Source organism: Eschrichtius robustus, chromosome 14, assembly GCF_028021215.1.
Source record: "Eschrichtius robustus isolate mEscRob2 chromosome 14, mEscRob2.pri, whole genome shotgun sequence".
Taxonomy (NCBI): domain Eukaryota; kingdom Metazoa; phylum Chordata; class Mammalia; order Artiodactyla; family Eschrichtiidae; genus Eschrichtius; species Eschrichtius robustus.
In genome coordinates this window covers 51,619,203-51,640,068 of record NC_090837.1, presented here as the reverse complement: position 1 = coordinate 51,640,068, position 20,866 = coordinate 51,619,203, and the positions used below count along the sequence as shown (strand labels likewise).

Below are 20,866 nucleotides of genomic sequence, written 5' to 3'. Positions count from 1 at the left end.
GAAAGAAGGCATAATAGTGGCAACCTTCAGTGTGGTTGACTAAGAAGGGATATGAGGAAGGGGTCTAGGGTTCTAGAAATGTTCTCTACTTGATCTGGATGGTGGTTACGTGGGTATATACATCTGTAGACATTCACTAAACTATGTACTTTATGATTTTTGCACTTTGTTGTACTTTAATAAAAATTTTTGAAATTTGGAGGGAGGGAAGTCCTTGAGCATGACTGGAATTTGCCCTGGAGACAGAACTGAAAGATGCTGGGGGAGAGTAAGGGGTCCCATGTCTGTATCTCAAAGCCCCTGGCATGTGAAAAGCCAGGGACCAGGATACCCAAGTCCAGCTTTGCCACTAACTATGTGCAACACCCACAATCGATGAGGACTGCAGGGTCCTTGTGGGAAATGAGAGGGTTAGCACTTTCCAGTCCTAAAATCCTTTGATTCTGGATTTACCCTCCAGGTTATAAACAAACAAACAAACAAAAAAACTCCCTTTGTGCTTTGTAATAGGGAAAGTTTTATGTCCAAAAGCTACCATGGCCAGCATGGAGACAGTATCATCCATCAAATTTGAAAACAGAACCAGGGACGCTCACTATGTACTAACCACAGGCTGTTTCTCTTACCTCTGACCACCTGGCCTTCCTACCTCCTGCTTGTCAGCCCTGCACTAAACCAGGACTGCAGGAACCAGGGCTGCAGCAAGCCTGTCCCCACCTCCTCTCTTTCCACACCAAGAATCCCAGAAAACTGCAGACCTGCTCCATCCAGGGCCCAGGGTACCTGAGCAAGCGGGTCACTCAGTACGGGGAAAACTCAGTGAACCCTCAGGGACCAGGCATCACACTTCAGCTCCTAAAGAGGGCAGCCTGGACCTCGGCAAGGGAACACTGTTGTGTGCTTTTGCCAATGACTATAAACAGGAATTACTACAAACAGTCCATTTTTGTAGTTTTTATTAAGCTATACATGTACATGTTTGTGCATGTGCACACATGTGCCCAGGACCACAGGGCATGTGAGCATCACAGGAGCCCCGGCTCATGGTGTTGACAGGTGTGGACCACGAATGATCTGCCGGTCCCAACTCTTACGTAAGAGCTGGGTGATTTTTCTTTTTTGCCCCAATTGTCTGATTACCTTGGGACTTCAATTTCCTCTGAAGGACAATGAGGGGGCTTGAACCAACCAAGACCCTTTCTAGAGCTGACCTTTCCAGGACCCTTGGGAGATCCCTGGGTGGGAGTGAGCAGGCAAGGGTGCTAGTTCTGTCTGATGATACAAACAAATAGTATCTACAATTACAACTTTAAAAGCTTTCATAACCACTCTTCTTTTCACTCAAAATGACTGTGGAAGTAATGCAAGGCTCCTAGGGGCCAGGGGACAGTGGGAGAGTGGGCAACAAAAGTGGGTCCAATTGCTGGCAATTACATTCAACTAAATGTTTAAGAATTGAAATGATTAAAAATGAGAGTTGGGATTCTCCACTAAGCATCTTGAGGGCATCAAGAAGGACATTGGAAGATAAAAGAGAACCCTCTAAAAGATTAAGGAAAACTGGCCTAAAAAGTTTTGTGACTTCTCTGGGCCTCAGTTTCTCAATGAAGGGTCTGGACTCATGATTCTCAGATCTTTTCTCCCCAAAGAGGTGACCAGCTCACTCCCAGGGGCAAGTAGTTATACCTGTCTGCTATTCCCAAGGTAAATAGCAAATAGTACAGGGATCTTACCTGGTGCTTAATTGCCGCTGAAGTTCCAAAACACTGGATCTGTTTATCAGCAGATACTGTGCCTCATTCACCAGAGAGAGGGTGGCTGTTGTACAAGCAGATTGATCTAAAAGTGATGGAGTATTTAAAAGAAGAGTTGCTGGAGAGGGAAACAACCTAAGTGTCCACCGATGGATAAATGGGTAAGGAAGTGTGGTATACATACACAGTGGAATATTATTCAGCCATAAAAAAAATGAAATCTCGCCATTTAACGACAAGATGGATGGACCTTGAGGGTATTATGCTAAGTGAAAAGTCAGACGGAGAAAGACATATACTGTATAATCTCACTTAGATACGGAATCTAAAACAAAACAAAACAAAACAAGCTCATAGATCCAGAGAACAGATTGGTGGTTGCCAGAGGCTCGGAGCCGGGGTGGGGGGGGGCTGGGGGGGGGCGCGGGGGGCAGGCATTGGCGAAATGGGTGAAGGTCAAAAGGTACGAACTTCCAGTTATAAAATAAATAAGTCCTGGGGATGTAATGTCTAGTGTGGTGACTACAGTTAATAATACTGTATTGCATATTTGAAAGTTCTCATCATAAGAAAAAAATTTGTAACTGTGTGATAATGGATATTAACTAGATTTATTGTGATGATCATTTTGCAATATATACAAATGTCAAATTATTATGTTTTACGCCTGAAACTAATATAATGTTGTATGTCAATTATACCTAAATTTAAAAATTAAGATAAAATAAATTAGAAAAGAAGAGTTGCTTTCTTGGAATGCAAATGAATCACGCTTCCATTGACTTGCATTTTTTTAATTTAATTTTTATCTTATAGTAGAGTGTAGTTGATTTACAATGTTGTGTTAGTTTCAGGTGTAAGCAAAGTGATTCAGCTATACATATACATATATACATTCTCTTTCAGATTCTTTTCCCATATAGGTTATTACAGAATATTGAGTAGAATTCCTGGCCTGGTTAGTACTTGGATGGAAGACTTCCATTTTTAAATATTAGGGACTGTTTCTAAAGGGAAGAAAATGGTGCCCTGGAAATAAAAAATGTTCTAAGCATGGCTCAAACTTCTCAAAAACAGAAAGAACATAAGCTCCTAGAATATTGTGTTGATAATCTGGAAAAAAATAATAAAATGCTGAAGTTAAATTGTTCCAGCAAAGGAAACTTGGAGGCAACACTTAGAGGAGGAGAGATGGCGCTGCAGGGTGGAGGTGGGGAAGTGGGCGGGGGGGCCCTTCCCCAAGCAAGAAGGGCCTTGATGAGGGTCACAGGCCCGGTGAGATCTTCTGAATCTGGTCAGTGAATCTAGTCAGGGAGAAGCTGGGTTCTGCCCTTGGGCAAGTGTGTAATATTGACTTTAGAAATAAATAATACAAGTTTTAAAACTACTGAGAAGAAAGAAAAAAAAAAAGAGTGGAAGAAAATATCAAGGGCCTCCAGAACTACTGCAGCCCATCACCCAGCTTCCAGCTCCCACTTTTTGGGCATGCCATAGCTGTCTTTATACAAGATGTTGATAATAAAGGCTTGGCGGGCCCAAACCTAGTGAGCTGTCTCTGAACTAGGCCTGTGGACCCCAGAGTACCCGAGAATGAACACTTCCAAGAGAATCGCTTACAGATTCTCTACTTCCATGTCTTCTTTGCTAAAATGGCTCTGTCAGAGCAGTGAGGTGCAATCCCAGGCCCTTCCACAAAAGGCCCTTCTCACCCTTCACAGGGCAAAGGCCGCACCTCTCCTATGGCACATTGCCCCTGGGGGCTAAAAATCTCCAGGGTGGAAAACAAAGGACCAGTTCAAAACCCTGGGGTCTGTGCTGAGAAAATAAAAGTCTCTCAGGCTTGGGTGACTGATCCTCCTGTAGGTCAGATGGGTTCCAATTCTTTGCTAACCACAAAACTGCCGGAACTAATTAAGTTGTCAAGTGACAGATGATTAAAGTCATCTTGATGTTAGAGCCCTGTGCCTCAGAAGAAAGGTTTGAGTGACAGCACGTTAACCAACACCTTCATCCCCAGCTCTTTATTGACTTAAATAAGATTCTTCAGAAGAGAACCAGTGCTGAACACCAGCTATTCTGATCATAGGTGACAGTCATTCATGGACATGGGAATTAATCACAGGTGGCCAGCCATCTCATTAAGAGATTCCTTTTCCACTATTTTTTTCTCTTTATGTTTAATAACTATTTTTCGAAATTTATAATATACTTTTGTTGCTTTGATCAACTGTGTACTATTAAAAACTATGATAAGAACTCAACCTAGGAAAAATTTCCTAACACTGAGACTCTACAATCACAGGAAACTTTAAAAACTTTTATACATTTCAATTTATATATAATTTTAGTTTCAGATAAATATGATAGGGTGATCAAGGAAAGATTTTCAAGCATAAAATATATAACACTAAGATAAAATTCCTTCAAGGAAGTGGAATGGAAATACAAGTTGAAGAAAGAAAATGAAAGAAAGAAAATTTCTGTACATTAAAAAACAGTTTGTTTATACACATATTTTTAAATTAATACTCGTAAGACTCAAATCACTATGGTATTGAGACTCCACTGGCTTATATTTAAAAGGGCAATGTACAAGTTTTAATTTTAAATGACTACAGGCGTACATTGTTTTATTGCATTTCACTTTATCGTGCCTCGCACGTATTACCTCACAGGTGTTAAGATTTTTACAAATTGAATGTTTGTGGCAACCCTGCATTGAGCAAGTCTATTGCACCATTGTTCCAACTGCATTTGCTCACTTCATATCTCTGTGTTGCATTTTGGTAGTTCTCACAATATTTCAAACTTTTTCATTATTATATTTGTTATGGTGATCTGTGATCAGCGATCTTTGATGTTACTATGACTTGCTAAAGGCTCAGATGATGGTTAGAGTTTTTTAGCAAGAAAGTATTTTTAATTAAGTTATGCACACTGATTTTTAGACATAATGCTATTACATACTTAATAGATAACAATAGAGTGTAAATATAACTTTTATACGCACTGGGAAACCAAAAAATTTGTGTGACTTGCTCTATTGTAATGGTCTGGAACCGAACCCTCAATATCGCCAAAGTAAGCCTGTAGATTTGCAATATGCTGGAAATCACATCCTTTGCAACTTTTTTTTTTTTTTTAATTTAGATGACAACGTAAAGAGGTAGTGTAGCTTTAAAAAATTTCTTCTAAGGTGTACCAACACAAAAATGTTCAAAGGCCTAGACCTAGACCATCAGAGACCTCTCCACCATAAATGGCATCCTTGAAGTATAATATTCACAAGCTGACACTCCTGATCCTGTATCGAGCAGCCAACAGATTCACTCTGCTCCCACCTTTGCCTACCCAGGCCCCATCTCCCACTAGGACAGTCACTGCCGCCTCCTGCCTGGCCTCTTGCTTCCTTCATTTCCCTCTCCCTTGCAGCCTCCACACCTCACCAGGGGTGTCTTTCTAATGCAAGCTGCATCATGAAACTCCCCAGGGTAGAATTCTTCAGTTCTTCAACCTGAAGACAGTGCTTACTTACTACTCAGCAGCACATTCGTCTCTTCTCCCCAGCTCTGCCCCATCACTCCCCTACCCATGTCCGACCCTCCTAAAGCCTTCTCTGAACCCATGAAATGCCAAGCTCTGCCATGCTGCTCCTCAGTAATCTTCTCGCCTCTCTCTGCCTGGAACACTTCTACTCTCCTGTTAAGATGCAGCTTCAAACTCACCTCTTCCCTGAAGCCCTCCATGACTCACTCCAGGTGTAGATTTACAAGCCAGTCTCCCAGGGAGCTAGTGACTAAGCCAGGTCATTCCTGCACAAACCAGTAATGTGGCAACTCTCCAGTCCATTCATTTATTCATCTGGTATTTACTGAGCAACTACTATGTGCCAGGTCTGTTCTAAACCCTGAATAAAGCAGAGAAAAATCCCTCCCTCACAGAGCTTATGATCTAACAGAGGGAAGACAGAACATAAACAGGATAACTGAGTCAAATGCATGGCCTATAGGATGTGAAAAGTGCCACAGAGAAAAATAAAACAGGGAATGAGCTGAAGGTTCAGGTAGGGGCCCTGGTTCTAAGGAGGGCAGCCAGGCAAGGCTCCCCCGAGAAGGCGACATTTGAGCAGACACCTGAAAACTCCGTCTTCCTATATGGTACTGTTAGCTCAAAGTACTTTCTTCTCTGCTGTCTCATTTTATGCTTACAACAGCTTATAGCAGGAAAAACTGTCAAAACCCTTAAATCTAAGTAGTTGAGTTCTACAGAAGTTCAACACCATGAGGTTCAAGGATTTGCCAAGGTCTCAACAACTACTTGGTGTCAGGGCCAAGACTAGAAATCCAGATTTTCTTAGGATACAGCAAGCTACCAATGTTTTTCTTTAACAAAACTTAATTGTGCTTCTAAACTGAGGCAGAGAGCCTGAGCAGAGGCTGCAAGCCCCCCTCGGCCTCCTCGGGCTCATCCTGGAGACCACACATGGGTCCTGCTGACCTGGGGGCCACCACAGCACCTTTCTGCCAGAGGCTGACCACCCCTACTTTCTGTTCGTGAGCACGTTGCCCTGTCAATCCATTTTGTGGGCCTATTTTCGCGTCTGCAAGGGTAAACCCAAGTGCCTGTCCCCTAAGAAGCAATCCGAAATGTGATACCTTTTCCTCGTTTCTTCCTTGCATTTCTTTGAAAGTCTGAACTTTGTTTGATCAAATGACATGGACGGCCAAAAAACTTTGACAACCAGCTTGAAATTTTTTCTCCACAATCATAAGTATTTACCCTGGCAGAAAAAAAAAAAAAAGGAAAGATGTTATATAGTATTCCTCTAAATAATTGAAATAGCAAAAAGTTATGTAATATAATATTATATAATTAATATAATATATAATATAAAAACATGAAGCCCCCAACAAGACAGAAATCTAAAGTGACAAGTGTGCTTAGGAAGTCACAATGAGATTTCCAAGGCACGGGAAGGCCTGGGATCTGGAGCTTATGCAAAGCTTTCAGATCAAATTAAAAGCTTTAGAAATTTCTCTTGAAAGACTTTGTTTATATTACGTACAGCCACTGAGAACCACAAAGCTTGGAATTTAAGAGCTTCCAGAGCATTATTTTCCTTTAAGAAGCTCTGGAACCCAGACGCGTGTCCTGGTTTTTTTACTATAGGCCTGACTGGAATATCTTCTCTCACAGCCACGCTGTAGGGACTGACGTGTTTGGTTTCTGAAAAGAACACTACGGCCATAAGTCACCGATATAAGTACATTTTTTGATCTGGTTTTTTAAAACTCTTCAAACTTCTAGAATTTTTAAATAGAATTTTTAATTTTTAAAAAATTATAATCTACACATCACCAGAACTAATAATGCAAAATTGCTAATAACTTACATTGGAATTACAAGATAGATATTATTGAAAACTTATCCTTAATTTTTACTGGGAAAAATAGTTGCCTTTAGGATCTAGAAAGGAAAGGGAAGAATGAAACCTTGCTTTGTAGACATTCTCTCTGGTGATCTGAGAGATGCACCTAAGTCCATTTTTCATTATATTGAGTACTTGTGGTTCTGAGTATAAGAAGCCTGACCTCTAGCTATCGAAAAGCTTTATTAACCAGAAAACGCCATTCCTCTCAGATGCAGCTAAATGAAATCTACAACCAGGGAAGAGCCTGATAAATAATTGCAGGTACCCCTAGATGGCTATATTTCTCTCTATGAGAAGATTTGTTATAGTGACATGCAGAAATGTTTACCCAAAATTCATTGCCCTAATTGAAAATGTGCTATGATGAGTGTTTAAATCTGCACAAGAACTAGCAAGAGGATGCAGTGTGCTCACCCCTTGGACTCCAGGATGGGCCAGGGCCCACGATGCTCAATTGTATAGAGCACGGTCTTCACGCTATCACCTTCCCACCTTTCCTGAGCACATAGCCCTTCATCATCCCAGCGTGACCTGGTGCACTAACAACTTGAGTCCAATTTGGATGTAGCTTGAGTATTTGACATATCATTTCATGACTTACTTGTTTGCAGTGCAGAAGGAAATGTACTCTGACCCAGTACTATGCATATCACCAACTACTGAGCACAAACATACCCACCAACTACTTTATTGTGTTAACTAATAGGCAATTAGCATTTTAAAAGACTTCTACTATATATAAATCCCTACTGAACTGTTAGAGTTAACCATTTTAGTATTTGGGGGGGGTAAACTAGTTGGGGTATTAGTTGTGCGGGGAACCCATCAGATAGAGGCCCACAATCAGAAAATTTGTATTCCACATGTTTTCAGGTTGAAATTAGATTTAGGTTAAAAGGGATGCAGAAATTTGATGTATTCAATAAATTGATTTGTAAATATTTACGATCAAGAAATAAAATGAAATCCTATAACACTCAACCTCATTTTCTACGTTTCCTAGAATTTAGCAGATGATTTATCATCAATAACTCAGAGTAGGTAATAATCCACAACTATATGGAATATAATTGTTGAATTATCACCTGAAAGTTCTACAACCTGAGGGACACCTTGACACCCCCCTCAGCTTCCACATCCAATTCACCGGTGAGTTCAGGTTATTCTACCCCCAGAATATATTATATCTGACGCCCACCTGATTTCCTCTCTGACCCTGATCCAAGCCTCCATCTCATCTCACGTGTGTTACTAACACAGATGCTCAGCTGGCCTTCCCACTTGCACCTTTAGCATCTTCCAACTTTTCTACACCCACCAGCCAATCTTTTCAAGCTGTGAATCGGGTCCCTTGACTCACCACTCCCCTGCGGCCACCCCTCTGAGCTCCACCATGCCTCCTCCAAACTGTCCCCTGCCTCACATCACCTCCCTCCACACCACACTGTTCCAGGGTCTGCAGGAAGCAACACAGACAGTCCTGCTCTCTCGGGGTCGGCATTCTAGCAGGAGGGACTGCACGTATATGTTGGGGAAAAGATTAATGAGAAGGAGAAGAATTCAGCAGAGCAAGTGGAGAGGGAGGGGCTGGCTCCTAGGGGAGGTCAGGTGGCCCCTCTGAGAAGGAGGCTTTTCAGCAGAGACCCGACGGAGGTGAGGAAGTGAACCCTGTGGGGGTATAAACAGGGAAAGAGCATTCCAGGCAGAGGGAACAGCAAGTGCAAAGTCCTAAGGAGGGAGCATGCTTAGTAGCTGTGAAGAAGAGCTAGGAGCCAGCGTGGTGGGAGTGGAGTGTGCGAGGGGGAAGCGGCAGCAGACTGGACAGAGGATGCAGCCGAGGACTGATGGCACAGGGCATTGCTCTGTTCCCCCCTCTGAGCCGCCCTGCAGCTAGACCTGCGAGTTTCACCTGCTGCAGCCTCACCTGTCCGCACAGACCTTGCTTTGGCAAATCTGAGCCGGTTTGCTGTTCTCCTCAAGTGGCACCGCTATAGGCTCCATCCCTATCGAATAAAGGTTAGAGACAAATTTATCATCATGGAAAAAAAACCAAGTATGTCCAAAAAAAGTCCATTATCCTGAAATATACAAGAATTTTAATGACCCTGGAAATTGGTTGAATCAAGTAAGTGGCTGAGTCTTGGAAAGCTCTTTATAACACAGAGATTCTCTTCATCATTATCGGTACCACCAACAGCGTGTGCATTGAGCAGCTTTGTCATGGAAGCCTCTGCACTGGGGCAGTCACATCCACAGTCCCTGGAATACTACAAATTCCTCTGAAAGCTTTCTCTACCTCTGCATGACTCCACATCCTGACACCATTGCTCACTAAGCTACCTTAGATCCTTTAGAAATAGGCAGGCAGACATGAAGGCTCACTCCGTAAGGATGTCAGCATAGTGTCAGTTCTCGGTAGCCCCTAGGAATCAGCATCAGATTGGATTCCTGCATCAATCACCATTATCACCAAGAAAAAAAAACCCAAAAAACTGTTAGTATGTCAGTGGGGTTGGGAAGCCATTCTTTTCTAAAAAATTGTTACATACATCATACATACAAAGGAGTGTTTAACATATATACATAGTGGTCTAAAGAATAATAAACACTCATATACCCAGCACTCAGCTAAAGTGGTATTCATTCTTTCAATAGATTTAGAATAAAATATGTGGAAGAAACTAGAGGAAACTGATCCATGGCCACTGATGAGTGAAAGACCTTTGCTAAAGGCTGGAACGGCTGAGGGCCTCTGCCACTCTGCACTCCTTCTCATCCTTCGTGAGTCATTAAAAATATAGGGAACTGCATGAAGCCAAGACACCTGAGCGGAACTTGTGGCGGCTCCTGCTCTGTGGACTCCTCCTGTGTGGCCCACCTGCGCCCTGCACCCTCTCAGCATGGCCGCCAGTCACACTGCTCACCGGCATGACCCAACCTGCCCCCAGCAAGCACACATCAAGCACACCTGTATCCCTGCTCATGCTGGTCCTGCTTCATCACACACAGCACAGCAAACGGGTACATCCATTCCTACTCACGAGCTTCAGATCATGACTGCTACCCAGACCCACGCCAATCACGACAAGCCTTTCACCACAACAAAGACAGAGAAGTAACAATATGCGTAAGAGGTATTTCATCAGCTCTGTCCCCTGCTTGTCCATGTCTTATGCAAGCACGACCAGTTCCACACTCCTGTCCCTGTGTGGGGAAGGCCAGAAGAGGCCTCATCCAGAAAGCTCCAGAAGTTTGGAGAGTGCTGTGCTGAGTGATTAGAGATGCTGCTGTGTCAAAAGGCTGTTCATGGGAGGATGGGATTGCACCAGGTGTGCACCCACAGGGGAGAACGGTAAAGTGAGTCCTGGAACACTGGTTATGAGGAAGTAACCACAGCAGGGGGACAGCACGTGTACAAGTGCACGGCGGAAACGCACCCCCGGGCTGCCAGCAGGAGGCCTGCACTCAGCCTCTTTCTACCCTTACCCAAGACTCTGCACAAATCATATATAATCATAAATATGGCGCTCAGCTGGCTTATAAAGGTCATCGCAGGCCTCTTGTTAGACAGGCAACCTAATCTGGGGTCCCCATATGGATTGAGCTCAAGGGCCGCCCCCAACAAAGTTCATGGGGATTGAGTTCATTCCGGATATACTAAGCCCTGTGCTCGTACAGCTCAGAGATACAGAGAAATAAAAGATTCCAACCTCTGGACTCAAGATACCTGAAATCTTTTGGAGTGACAAGTCATTTACATAAAACAATTATAATGCTTTGTTTTAATGTTTATTATTTAGGGCCAAAAGTTTGTCCTACCATACGTGTCCTGCAAAGGATGCCCTTCCTCCACCCACAGTGCTGGAAGTCCCTACAAGTGAGCAGAACATCTGATATACCACACCACCTCACAAAGTGCTGCTGATTTGGAGTGGAAGATATGTGGGTATTTGTTTTCTCTCTCTCTTATTCCTTATATTCTGGGATAAATCCTATTTAGTCATGATATACATTTTTATTCTTCAGAGAATAGAAAGAAGAGTAACCCATTCAACTCTTTTTGTATGTTAATATCCTGGGTATCCAAACTTAAACAAGAAAAGTATAATAAAAGAGGGTAACATCTCAATTCAAAGAAATGGAAAGATATCCCATGCTCTTGAATTGGAAGAATTAATATTGTTAAAATGGCCATACTACCCAAAGTAATCTAAAGATGTAATACGATCCCCATCAAATTACCCATGACATTTTTCACAAAACTAGAACAAATAATCCTAAAATTTATATGGAACCACAAAAGACCCAGAATTGCCAAAGAAATTCTGAGGAAAAAGAACAAAGCTGGAGGGACTTCCCTTGTGATGCAGTGGTTAGGAATCCCATTGCCAATGCAGGGGACATGGGTTTGATCCTTGGTCCAGGAAGATGCCACATGCCACAGAGCAACTGAGCCCATGTGCCACAGCTGCTGAGCCTGCACTCTGGAGCCTGTGAGCCACAATTACTGAGCCCGCGTGCCACAACTACTGAATCCCGCACACCTAGAGCCCGTGCTCCACAACAAGAGAAGCCACCGCAATGAGAGGCCCACACACTGCAACAAAGAGTAGCCCCTGCTCGCTACGACTAGAGAAGAGCCCGTGCACAGCAACAAAGACCCAACACAGCCAAAAATAAATAAATAAATAAATAAATTAATTAATTAATTGATTTTTTAAAAAAAGAACAAAGCTGGAGACATAACCCTCCCAGACTTCAGACAATACTACAAAGCTACAGTAATCAAAACAGCATGGCATTGACACCAAAACAGACATATGGATCAATGGAACAGAATAAAGAGCCCAGAAGTAAACCCACACACCTACGGTCAATTAAACTTCAACAAAGGAGGCAAGAATATACAATGGAGAAAAACAGTCTCTTCAGCAAGTGGTGTTGGGAAAGCTGGACAGCCACATGTAAATTAATGATGTTAGAACACACCCTCACACCATACACAAAAATAAACTCAAAATGGCTTAAAGACTTAAGCATAAGACATGACACCATAAAACTCCTAGAAGAGAACATAGGCAAAACATTCTCTGACATAAATCATACCAATGTTTTCATAAGTCAGTCTCCCAAGGCAATAGAAATAAAAGCAAAAATAAACAAATGGGACCTAATCAAACTTACAAGCTTTTGCACAGCAAAGGAAACCATAAACAAAATGAAACAACTACCTACAGACTGGGAGAAAATATTTGCAAATGATGTGACCAACAGGGTTTCATTTCCAAAATATACAAACAGCTCATATAGCTCAATAACAAAAAAGCAAACAACTCAGTCAAAAAATGGGCAGAAGACCTAAATAGACATTTCTCTAGAGAAGACACACAGATCAGCAATAGGTGCATGAAAAGATGCTCAACAGCAATTAATTATTAGAGAATTGCAAATCAAAACTACAATGAGGTACCACCTCACACCAGTCAGAATGGCCATCACTTAAAAATCTATAAATAACAAATGCTGGAGAGGGTGTGGAGGAAAGGGAAACCTCCTACACTGTTGATGGGAATGTAAACTGGTGCAGCCACTATGGAGGTTCCTTAAAAAACTAAAAATAGAATTACCATATGATCCAGCAATCCCACTCCTGGGAATATATCCAGAAAAAACAATAATTCAAAAAGATACATGCACCCCAACGTTCACTGCAGCACTATTTACAATAGCCAAGACATGGAAGCAACCTAAATGTTCATCAACAGATGAGTGGATAAAGAAGATGTGGTGTATATATATGCAATGCAATATTACTCAGCCATAAAAAAAGAATGATATAATGCTATTTGCAGCAACATGGATGGGCCTAGAGATTATCATACTAAGTGAAGTAAGTCAGACAGAGAAAGACAAATATCATACAATATCACTTATGTGTGGAATCTAAATAATGATACAAATGAACTTATTTACAAAACAGAAACAGACTCACAGACATAGAAAACAAACTTATGGTTAAAGGGGGGGATAAATTAGGAGTTTGAGATTAGTAGATACAAACAATTATATATAAAATACATAAAAAACAAGGTCCTACTGCATAGCATAGGGAACTATATTCAGTATCTTGTAACAAACTATAATGGAAAAGAATCTGAAAAAGTATATATATATATATACTATACATATATACTATACTATATATATATACATATTTATAACTGAATCATTTTGCTTATACCAGAAACTAACAACATTGTAAATCAACTATACTTCAATAAAAAAAAATTTTTTTAAGGAAGATAACTTCTCAATCTCACTAATAAGAATAGGTACAAAAATACCAATAAAATGTTAGCAAACTAAATCCATTAATGTATCAAAAAATCATTGCCAAATAGTGTTTTTCTTTTCTCCAAGAATGCAAGGATAGTTCCGTACTAGACAATCTACTAATGTTAAGACATCACACTAATAGACTATAGGGAAAAAATATAACCAACAGATGCAGAAAGAGCATTTAGTAAGAACTATTAGTCATGATAAAACTTTTGGCTAAATTAAAAAAAACTACTTTAGCCTGGTAAAACAAATCTACTAAAAATGTACAGTAAATACAACTCTTATTTTTGAAACTTTAGAAGCATTTTATTCAAGTCAGTAATAAAAAAAGGATATTTTCCATCACTGCTCTATGCAATAAGAAAAGAGAAAAAAAGAAGGAGTGGATAAAAATTGAAAAGGAAGATATGAAACTGTCATTATTAGAAGATGATATGCCTATTTATATAGAACATGCGAGAAAATCTTCAGACCAACTAATAAAACTAACAGGAATTCAGAAAAAGTACTGGGTAAAACACTGATATATGAAAGTCAATAGTGTTTCTAAACTACAAAAATAACCAATTAAAACATTTAATAGAAAAAAAAGATAGTGCTCAAAATACTCAAATAAACAATTATATAACAAAAAATGTGCAAAAATTTTCTGGAAAATACTATTAAAATTTTGGAGTAAAGAAATCTTCATGGAGAGAGATACTATTTATATATAGAGGACTCAATATTATATGATATAAATTCTCCTGAAATTAATTTATGATATTGCAATCAAAATATGATTACAAAATATGTAATTTTGCAATCAAAATCCAGTAGGACACACCAATGAAAATAATAGAGAATGTCAGAATGGATAAAAAGCATGAGCCAACTGTATGCTGGATACAAGAAACTCACTTCAAATATGATATAGGCAGATTAAATGTAAAATGGAGCCATAAAGAAAATGAAAAGGAAGTCTACACAATGGGAGAAAATATTTGCAAATCTGATCTAAAAAGTGACATATTCAAATATATAAAGAATTCTTACAACTCAATAATTAAAAAATAAGTAAGCAAAGAATTTAAATAGATATTTTTCTGAAGAAGATATACACATGGACAATAAACACATGAAAAGATGGTCAATATCATTAGTCATTAGGGAAATGCAAATCAAAACCATGTGAGGTACTGCTACACACCCATTAGGATGGCTATTAAAAAAAACAACAACAACAGAAAATAACAAGTGTTGGGGAAGATGTGGAGAAATTGGAAGCTTCATATGTTGCTGGTGGGAATGTAAAATGGTGATGGAGTCACTTTGGAATTGCTAAACACAGAGTTACCATATGACCCAGCAATTCCACTCCTAGGTATATATCCAACAGAATTGAAAACATATGTCCACACAAAAATTTATACATAAATGTTCACAGCAACGTTATTCATAATAACCACAAATGGAAACAATCCAAATATACATCAACTGATGAATGGATAAAAAAAATATGGTATATCTATACAATGGAATATTATTCAACAATATGGATGACCCTTAAAAACATTACACTAAGTGAAAGAAGCCAGTCATATATTGTTTCCATTTATATGAAACATCCAGAATAGGCAACTCCATAGAAACCGATAGTAGATTAGTGGTTGCCAGAAGCCGGGAATAAGGTTGGGAATGGGGAGTGACTGCTAATATGTATGGGGTTTCTCTTTGAGGGTGATGAAAATGTTCTCAAATTGATTGTGGTGATGGTTGTACAACCTTGTGACTATACCAAAAATATCATTGAATGGTACACTTTAAATGAATACATTTTATGGGATGTTACATAAATATCGATAAAGCTAGAAGAAATAAATAAAAAGGTGGAAAATGATACACCATGCAAACACTAACCAAAAGAGAGCTGAATGGCTATACTCATATCAGACAAAGAATTTCACACTTCATACTTTGGAACAAAGAAAATGACCATGTATAAAGAGGAGCATTACTTAGGGAACAATTCACCAAGGAGACATAATAATACTAAGTGGAGCAAAAACTAAGAGAACTAAGGGAAAAATAGACAAATCCACAATTACAGTTGGGGACTTCAACACTCTTCTTTCAGTAATCAACAGAACTGGTAGCGAGTACATAAAAATTCAGCAAGTATAGAGAAAAACAGCAATACCATCAACCAACTGGTATAGAACTGACATCTATAGAACACTCCACCCAAAAACAGGATACACATTCTTTTCAAGTGTATATGGAACACTCACGGCAATAAATCATATCCTTGGTCATAAACCAAACCTTAACAAACTTTAATGAATTTAAAATCTATAAAGTATGTTCTCTCTTTTGGAGAGTTTAATGGAATTAAACTGAAAATCAATAGCAGAACGAAAACAGAAACATCTCCAAATATATAGAAATTAACACACTTCTGTAATCCATGGGTCAAAATGAATATAAAGAGAACAAGTAAGGACATAAAAAGATGCTTAATATCATTAGCCAGTAGGGAAATGAAAATTAAAATCATGACGAGATGGGAGTTCCCTGGTGGCCTAGTAGTTAGGATTCCAGGCTTTGACTGTTGTGGCCTGGGTTCAATCCCTGGTCAAGGAACTGAGATCCCGCGAGCCACATGGTATGGCCAAAAAAAAAAAAAAAAAAAAATCATGATGAGATGACATTACACACCTATTAAAATAAATAAAACAAAAAATACTGACAATACCAAAAGCTGACAGAATGTGGAACAACTGGAACTCTCATACATTGCTGGTGGGAAAGAAAAAAGATACAGTCATTCTAGAAAATGGTTTGGCAGTTTCTTTTAAAGGTAAACATATCCTTACCATATGACTCAGCAATCAACGCCTAGTATTTATTCTAGAGAAATGAAAACTTGTGATCAACCAAAAACCTGCACATGAATGTTTAGAGCAGCTCTATTCATAATTGCTTAAAACTGGAAACAATCCAAATGTCCTTTAACAGATGAATGGATGAACACACCCTAGTATAGCCATACAATGGAATACTACTCAACAATAAAAAAAAGAATAAACTACCGATTCATGCAGTAACTTCGATGGGACTTAAAGGCATCATGCCGAGTGAAAGAAGCCAATGTCAGAAGGTCACATATTGTATATTCTATTTATATAACATTCTCAAAAAAATAAAACTATAGTGATAGAGAACAGATCTCTGATTGCCAGGTGTTAAGGGTGGGGAGAAGAGAGACTATAAAGGGATAGCATGAGGGAGTTTTCTGGGGTGATGGAACTGTTTTGTACCTTGATGATGGGAGTGACTACACAAATCTGTGCATGTGTTAAAATTCATAGAGGGAACAAAAGGCCAAGAATAGCCAAGACAATCTGGAAGCATGAGGTAGAAGGGCATGCCCTACCAGATATCAAAATTCATTCTATAGTTATTAACATTGGCTTATTGGTTCAAGAAAAAATAAACCACTGGAACAGAATAGAACACCTACAGCCAAGAAACATAATCATTGAATATATGGAAATGGGATATATCACAAAAGTACAGCTCTAAGTTAGGAGGGAAATTGGAATATTCTATAAATGGTAGGTGGAGTGTGGAAGGAGAAGGAATGAGACCAAGGAGAAGTACCTAGGGAATTTCAGCTATATCTGTAATGTTTTTATGTCTTAAAAGAAGGAGGAGGAGGAAGAGGTAGCGGAGAAGGGAGAAAGGAGGGGGGTAGTAGGAGGTAAGAGAAGTGGGGAGGAGTAGGGAGAGGAGGAGGAGAAATTGAAGCAAATGTGGCCAAATGTGAAGGTTTGTTAAAACTGGATGCTGTAAGTACGTATTATAGTATTCTCTATACTTGTGCTGTCCAACACTGTAGCCACTAGCCACATATGGTAATTTAAATTAATTAGACTCACATAAAATTAAAATGTAGTTCCAGTGTCCTGCTAGTCACATTTCATGCACTCAGTAGCCACATCTGATTGGTGGCTACCAAACTGGACAATGTAGATGTTGAACATTTCCATCATCACATAAGGGTCCACTGGACAGAGCTGGCCTATGAATTTATATGTGTTAGTTCCTAATAAAAATCCACAAGGGGGAATTCCCTGGCAGTCCAGTGGTTAGGACTCCACGCTTTCATTGCTGAGGACCCAGGTTCGATCCTGGTCTGGGAACTAAGACCCCGCAAGCCGCGCCGCCAAAAAAAAAAACAAAACTCCACAAGGAAGAATCAAAGCTTGCAGAACATATGATGAGTGAAGGAATTAAAAGGAATGTAAGTAAAAGGACAACATATAATTTCAATATCTATATCTCTTTACTTTCTGATTGGACTGTCAGATCTTTACCTCTTCCCAAAAATCTGCCCCCAAAGAAATCCCAAAAACACAAAAGGAACAAACTTTCCGTTGTCTCTTCTAGACATCATTTCACTTCCTTCTGGATTATTTTAATATTTGGTAAAGGAAAAGACATGACTTTACTTTCCTATGAGAAGAAAAGCTACTCTTGACAGCTGCTTTGTAAAAATGAACCCAGTTTTCAGACCTTGGGCTTTGATGACCATGATCCTTTGCTGCAGGTCAATGAAGGGCTGGATCAGGCAGAGCCGGGGTTCCTGCTTCTGACTCAGGCAAATACCGTTGTGATTCACAACCATCCAGCTCCGGTCATACAGCAGCCCTTGATTTCCTAGAGGCCACCTGGTCACCTAAACAAAAAGGTCAATGTATTTTAAGCCAGTGCTCCTCAAAAATCATCTTCGCGTTTATTGCACAGCGGCTGTACAAAAGCAGAGGACTTCAGAAATTCAGCACAGACTCTTGAAGGAAAAAAGGGATGAAGAGAAGGAAGTAAAACAAAGAAGACAATGCAAAGGAGACTTTGGGATTGAGATACCTTCCATTCACCCTCCAGATCCAGTTTGCACCCTTCTCCACTTCAACCTGCTTTTTAAGTAGGTAATGCGCGTGCACAGTACAACATTCTGGGAGCACAAGAGTGTACTTGAAAAGTAGGTCTCCGCCCCAGCCTGTGTCCCACTCCCCTCCCCACAGGCCTCCGCTGCACCTGCTTTCTGTGCGTCCTTCCACAGTGGTGGATGCCTGAACAGGCATACCCTGGTACTACAGACTTATTGTACAAATTGTGGCTACACTGGAATGGTCCCTGAGTTGATCCACTTTAAGTGTGTAAGTTTTCCTCAATTCTTCATATTTCTACAAAATTAAAATACAAATTATGCCCAGTGCCCAGATCTTGCATTTAATACCATTCTCCAATAAAAAGAACCAGGACTCCTTGGAGAAATGGTCTATTCTAGGGCTGGGTCAGGGAATATACAAGATGAGCCAGGAGCACCCTGTAGTGCTAGAAAAGTAAGGAAGTGCTCAAAAAACAAACTGATGGGGGTATGTCAAAGGGACGCAGGAGTCATGAAAGCATGCCCAATGGCCAAAACTGGAAAATATTGAATAGTAATAATAATAATAATGTAGTACTGAATTATAACCCAAAGTATAAAATAAATACCCATGAGTCCAAATAAATAAATAAATAGAAAAAGTCAAATCCCTCATACAGAAGAATCCCAAATAATTGATGTAGGTGTTCCCTCCTCAAGAAGGTGGAGCATAAAACTCCTTACCCCTTAAGTGTGGGCTACGCTTAGTGACTTGCTTCCAAAGAGAACAGTATGGGAACAGAGTGGAGGGGAAATTTTACAACAAAGAAACCTGGCAAATACCAGGTGATCCAGGTTAACATCAATAGTGGTAAGTCATGCTGACAGTACCCTAATATGATATGATGAGAATAGCCCTTTACCTCTGTGGTCCTACTTCCAAAACAAACCATAACCCCAGCCTAATCCTCAGAAAGACATCAGACAAACCCAAACTGATGGATATTCTAAAAAATACCTGACGGATACTCCTCAAAACTATCAAGGTTATAAAAACAAGGAAAGTCTGAGAGACTGGTGCAGCCCAGAGGAGCCTAAGGAGACACAAGAACTAAATGTCATATGGTGTCCTGGATGGGATCTGGAACAGAGAAAGAACATTAGGGGAAAACTAATGAAATCTCAATAACATGGGACCAGGTCTTTGCAGGAGTTTTGTCCACAAGTTACACAAGTTGCTTACAGCGCGGCAGGTGCAGTAGTTCCATGCATGAGGGCCCTTCTGGAGCCAGCTGTCTGTTAAAGAAGGGTGTAGGTCAAGCAATGCTTTTGAAATAGTATTACGATTAAGAGACCAACATTCGCGCACTAATTGTGAATCAACTTCATCCCGTCATTTTCCTCTGAGCACTCAAATCAACTTCTCAAAGGAATCTGAAAACTTCAATTGGGGGTAATGAAGAAAGGAAAGCAATTTTTAATCTAGGGGCACTTTGGGGTGGGTCCTGCTGGGAGGGACCTGAGGGAATACTGAGGCATCAGGGAAAGTGAAGGAGAGGAGCTGCGGGCCCCAGGGGGAGGGTGCAGAACTCAAGAAGAAACAGTGTCAAGGCAAACTGAACCTCAAGCAAGGTAAGCCCTGTATCCAAGACGCAGAAATGTGGTGCAGTGGGGTGGGAGTGGGGAGGGTACTTTGAGGACTGACAAACCTGGGCTTAAATCTCACCTCAGCTAGTTATTAGCTTTGGACAACTAACCTTCCTGAACCTTGGCTTTGTCATGTGTAAAATGGACATTATTCTCATTTCTCATAGGACTGAGTGAAAACTAAAACAAAGTATAAAATGTAAAGCAACTGAAATATATCAGATGATCCACAGCTGTTAATCCCTTTACCTCTGCCCTTCACTTGTCTTGTGTATCAGACTTCTCCCCATAGACTATGGCTGCTTCTGCTAGTACAGCACTCAAGTTCAGCAATACTATAGTCTACATAATTGTAGCTAGGTCCAGAAACCACCATTAAATCATTATTTCTATAGGAGAACATGTTTTGAATTACAAATAACTTTTGAGAAGACAGTCTATTATTGGGAGGCATTTCTCCATGGATTTCTCATTTCTGCATGCTTGTTTTAACAGGCAGAAGCACTAACTGCCCTTTTGTTCCAGACTACCTTTTCAAGGATGCTTGTATAGTGAACAGCTCTACAACCCTCTGGAGCAGAGGGCAGGTTTGTTCACAGTCCAATATTATAAAGGTAATGGCTTCTCCCTGATCGAAGACTACACAGGTTGGCTGGCATCCTATTATGAAAGAGTCAGGTTTCCTGAGTTAGAGGTTCCTGAACATGAGCACAGCATCCACCTGGGCCCCTCTGGACCCTGTCTTGGGACCTGGGGGACAAAGAGAACAACACACCATGA

At 40.3% G+C, this 20,866-nt stretch overlaps 1 protein-coding gene across 2 annotated transcripts in view; it reads right to left on the bottom strand.

Moving 5' to 3' along the window:
* Positions 1–20,866, bottom strand: part of MOCOS (molybdenum cofactor sulfurase) — a 55,294-nt gene that overhangs the window by 9,135 nt on the left and 25,293 nt on the right. For both annotated transcript variants that reach the window (XR_011076207.1, XM_068562778.1), the window contains exons 9-12: positions 18,085–18,247; positions 9,110–9,188; positions 6,410–6,534; positions 1,734–1,839 (exon numbers count right to left, since the gene is read on the bottom strand). Coding sequence is in view for 1 of the 2 variants with exons in the window: in XM_068562778.1 (XP_068418879.1) it covers positions 1,734–1,839; positions 6,410–6,534; positions 9,110–9,188; positions 18,085–18,247 (473 nt within the window). In the remaining variant the exon portion in view is untranslated. The remainder of the gene's footprint in view (positions 1–1,733; positions 1,840–6,409; positions 6,535–9,109; positions 9,189–18,084; positions 18,248–20,866) is intronic.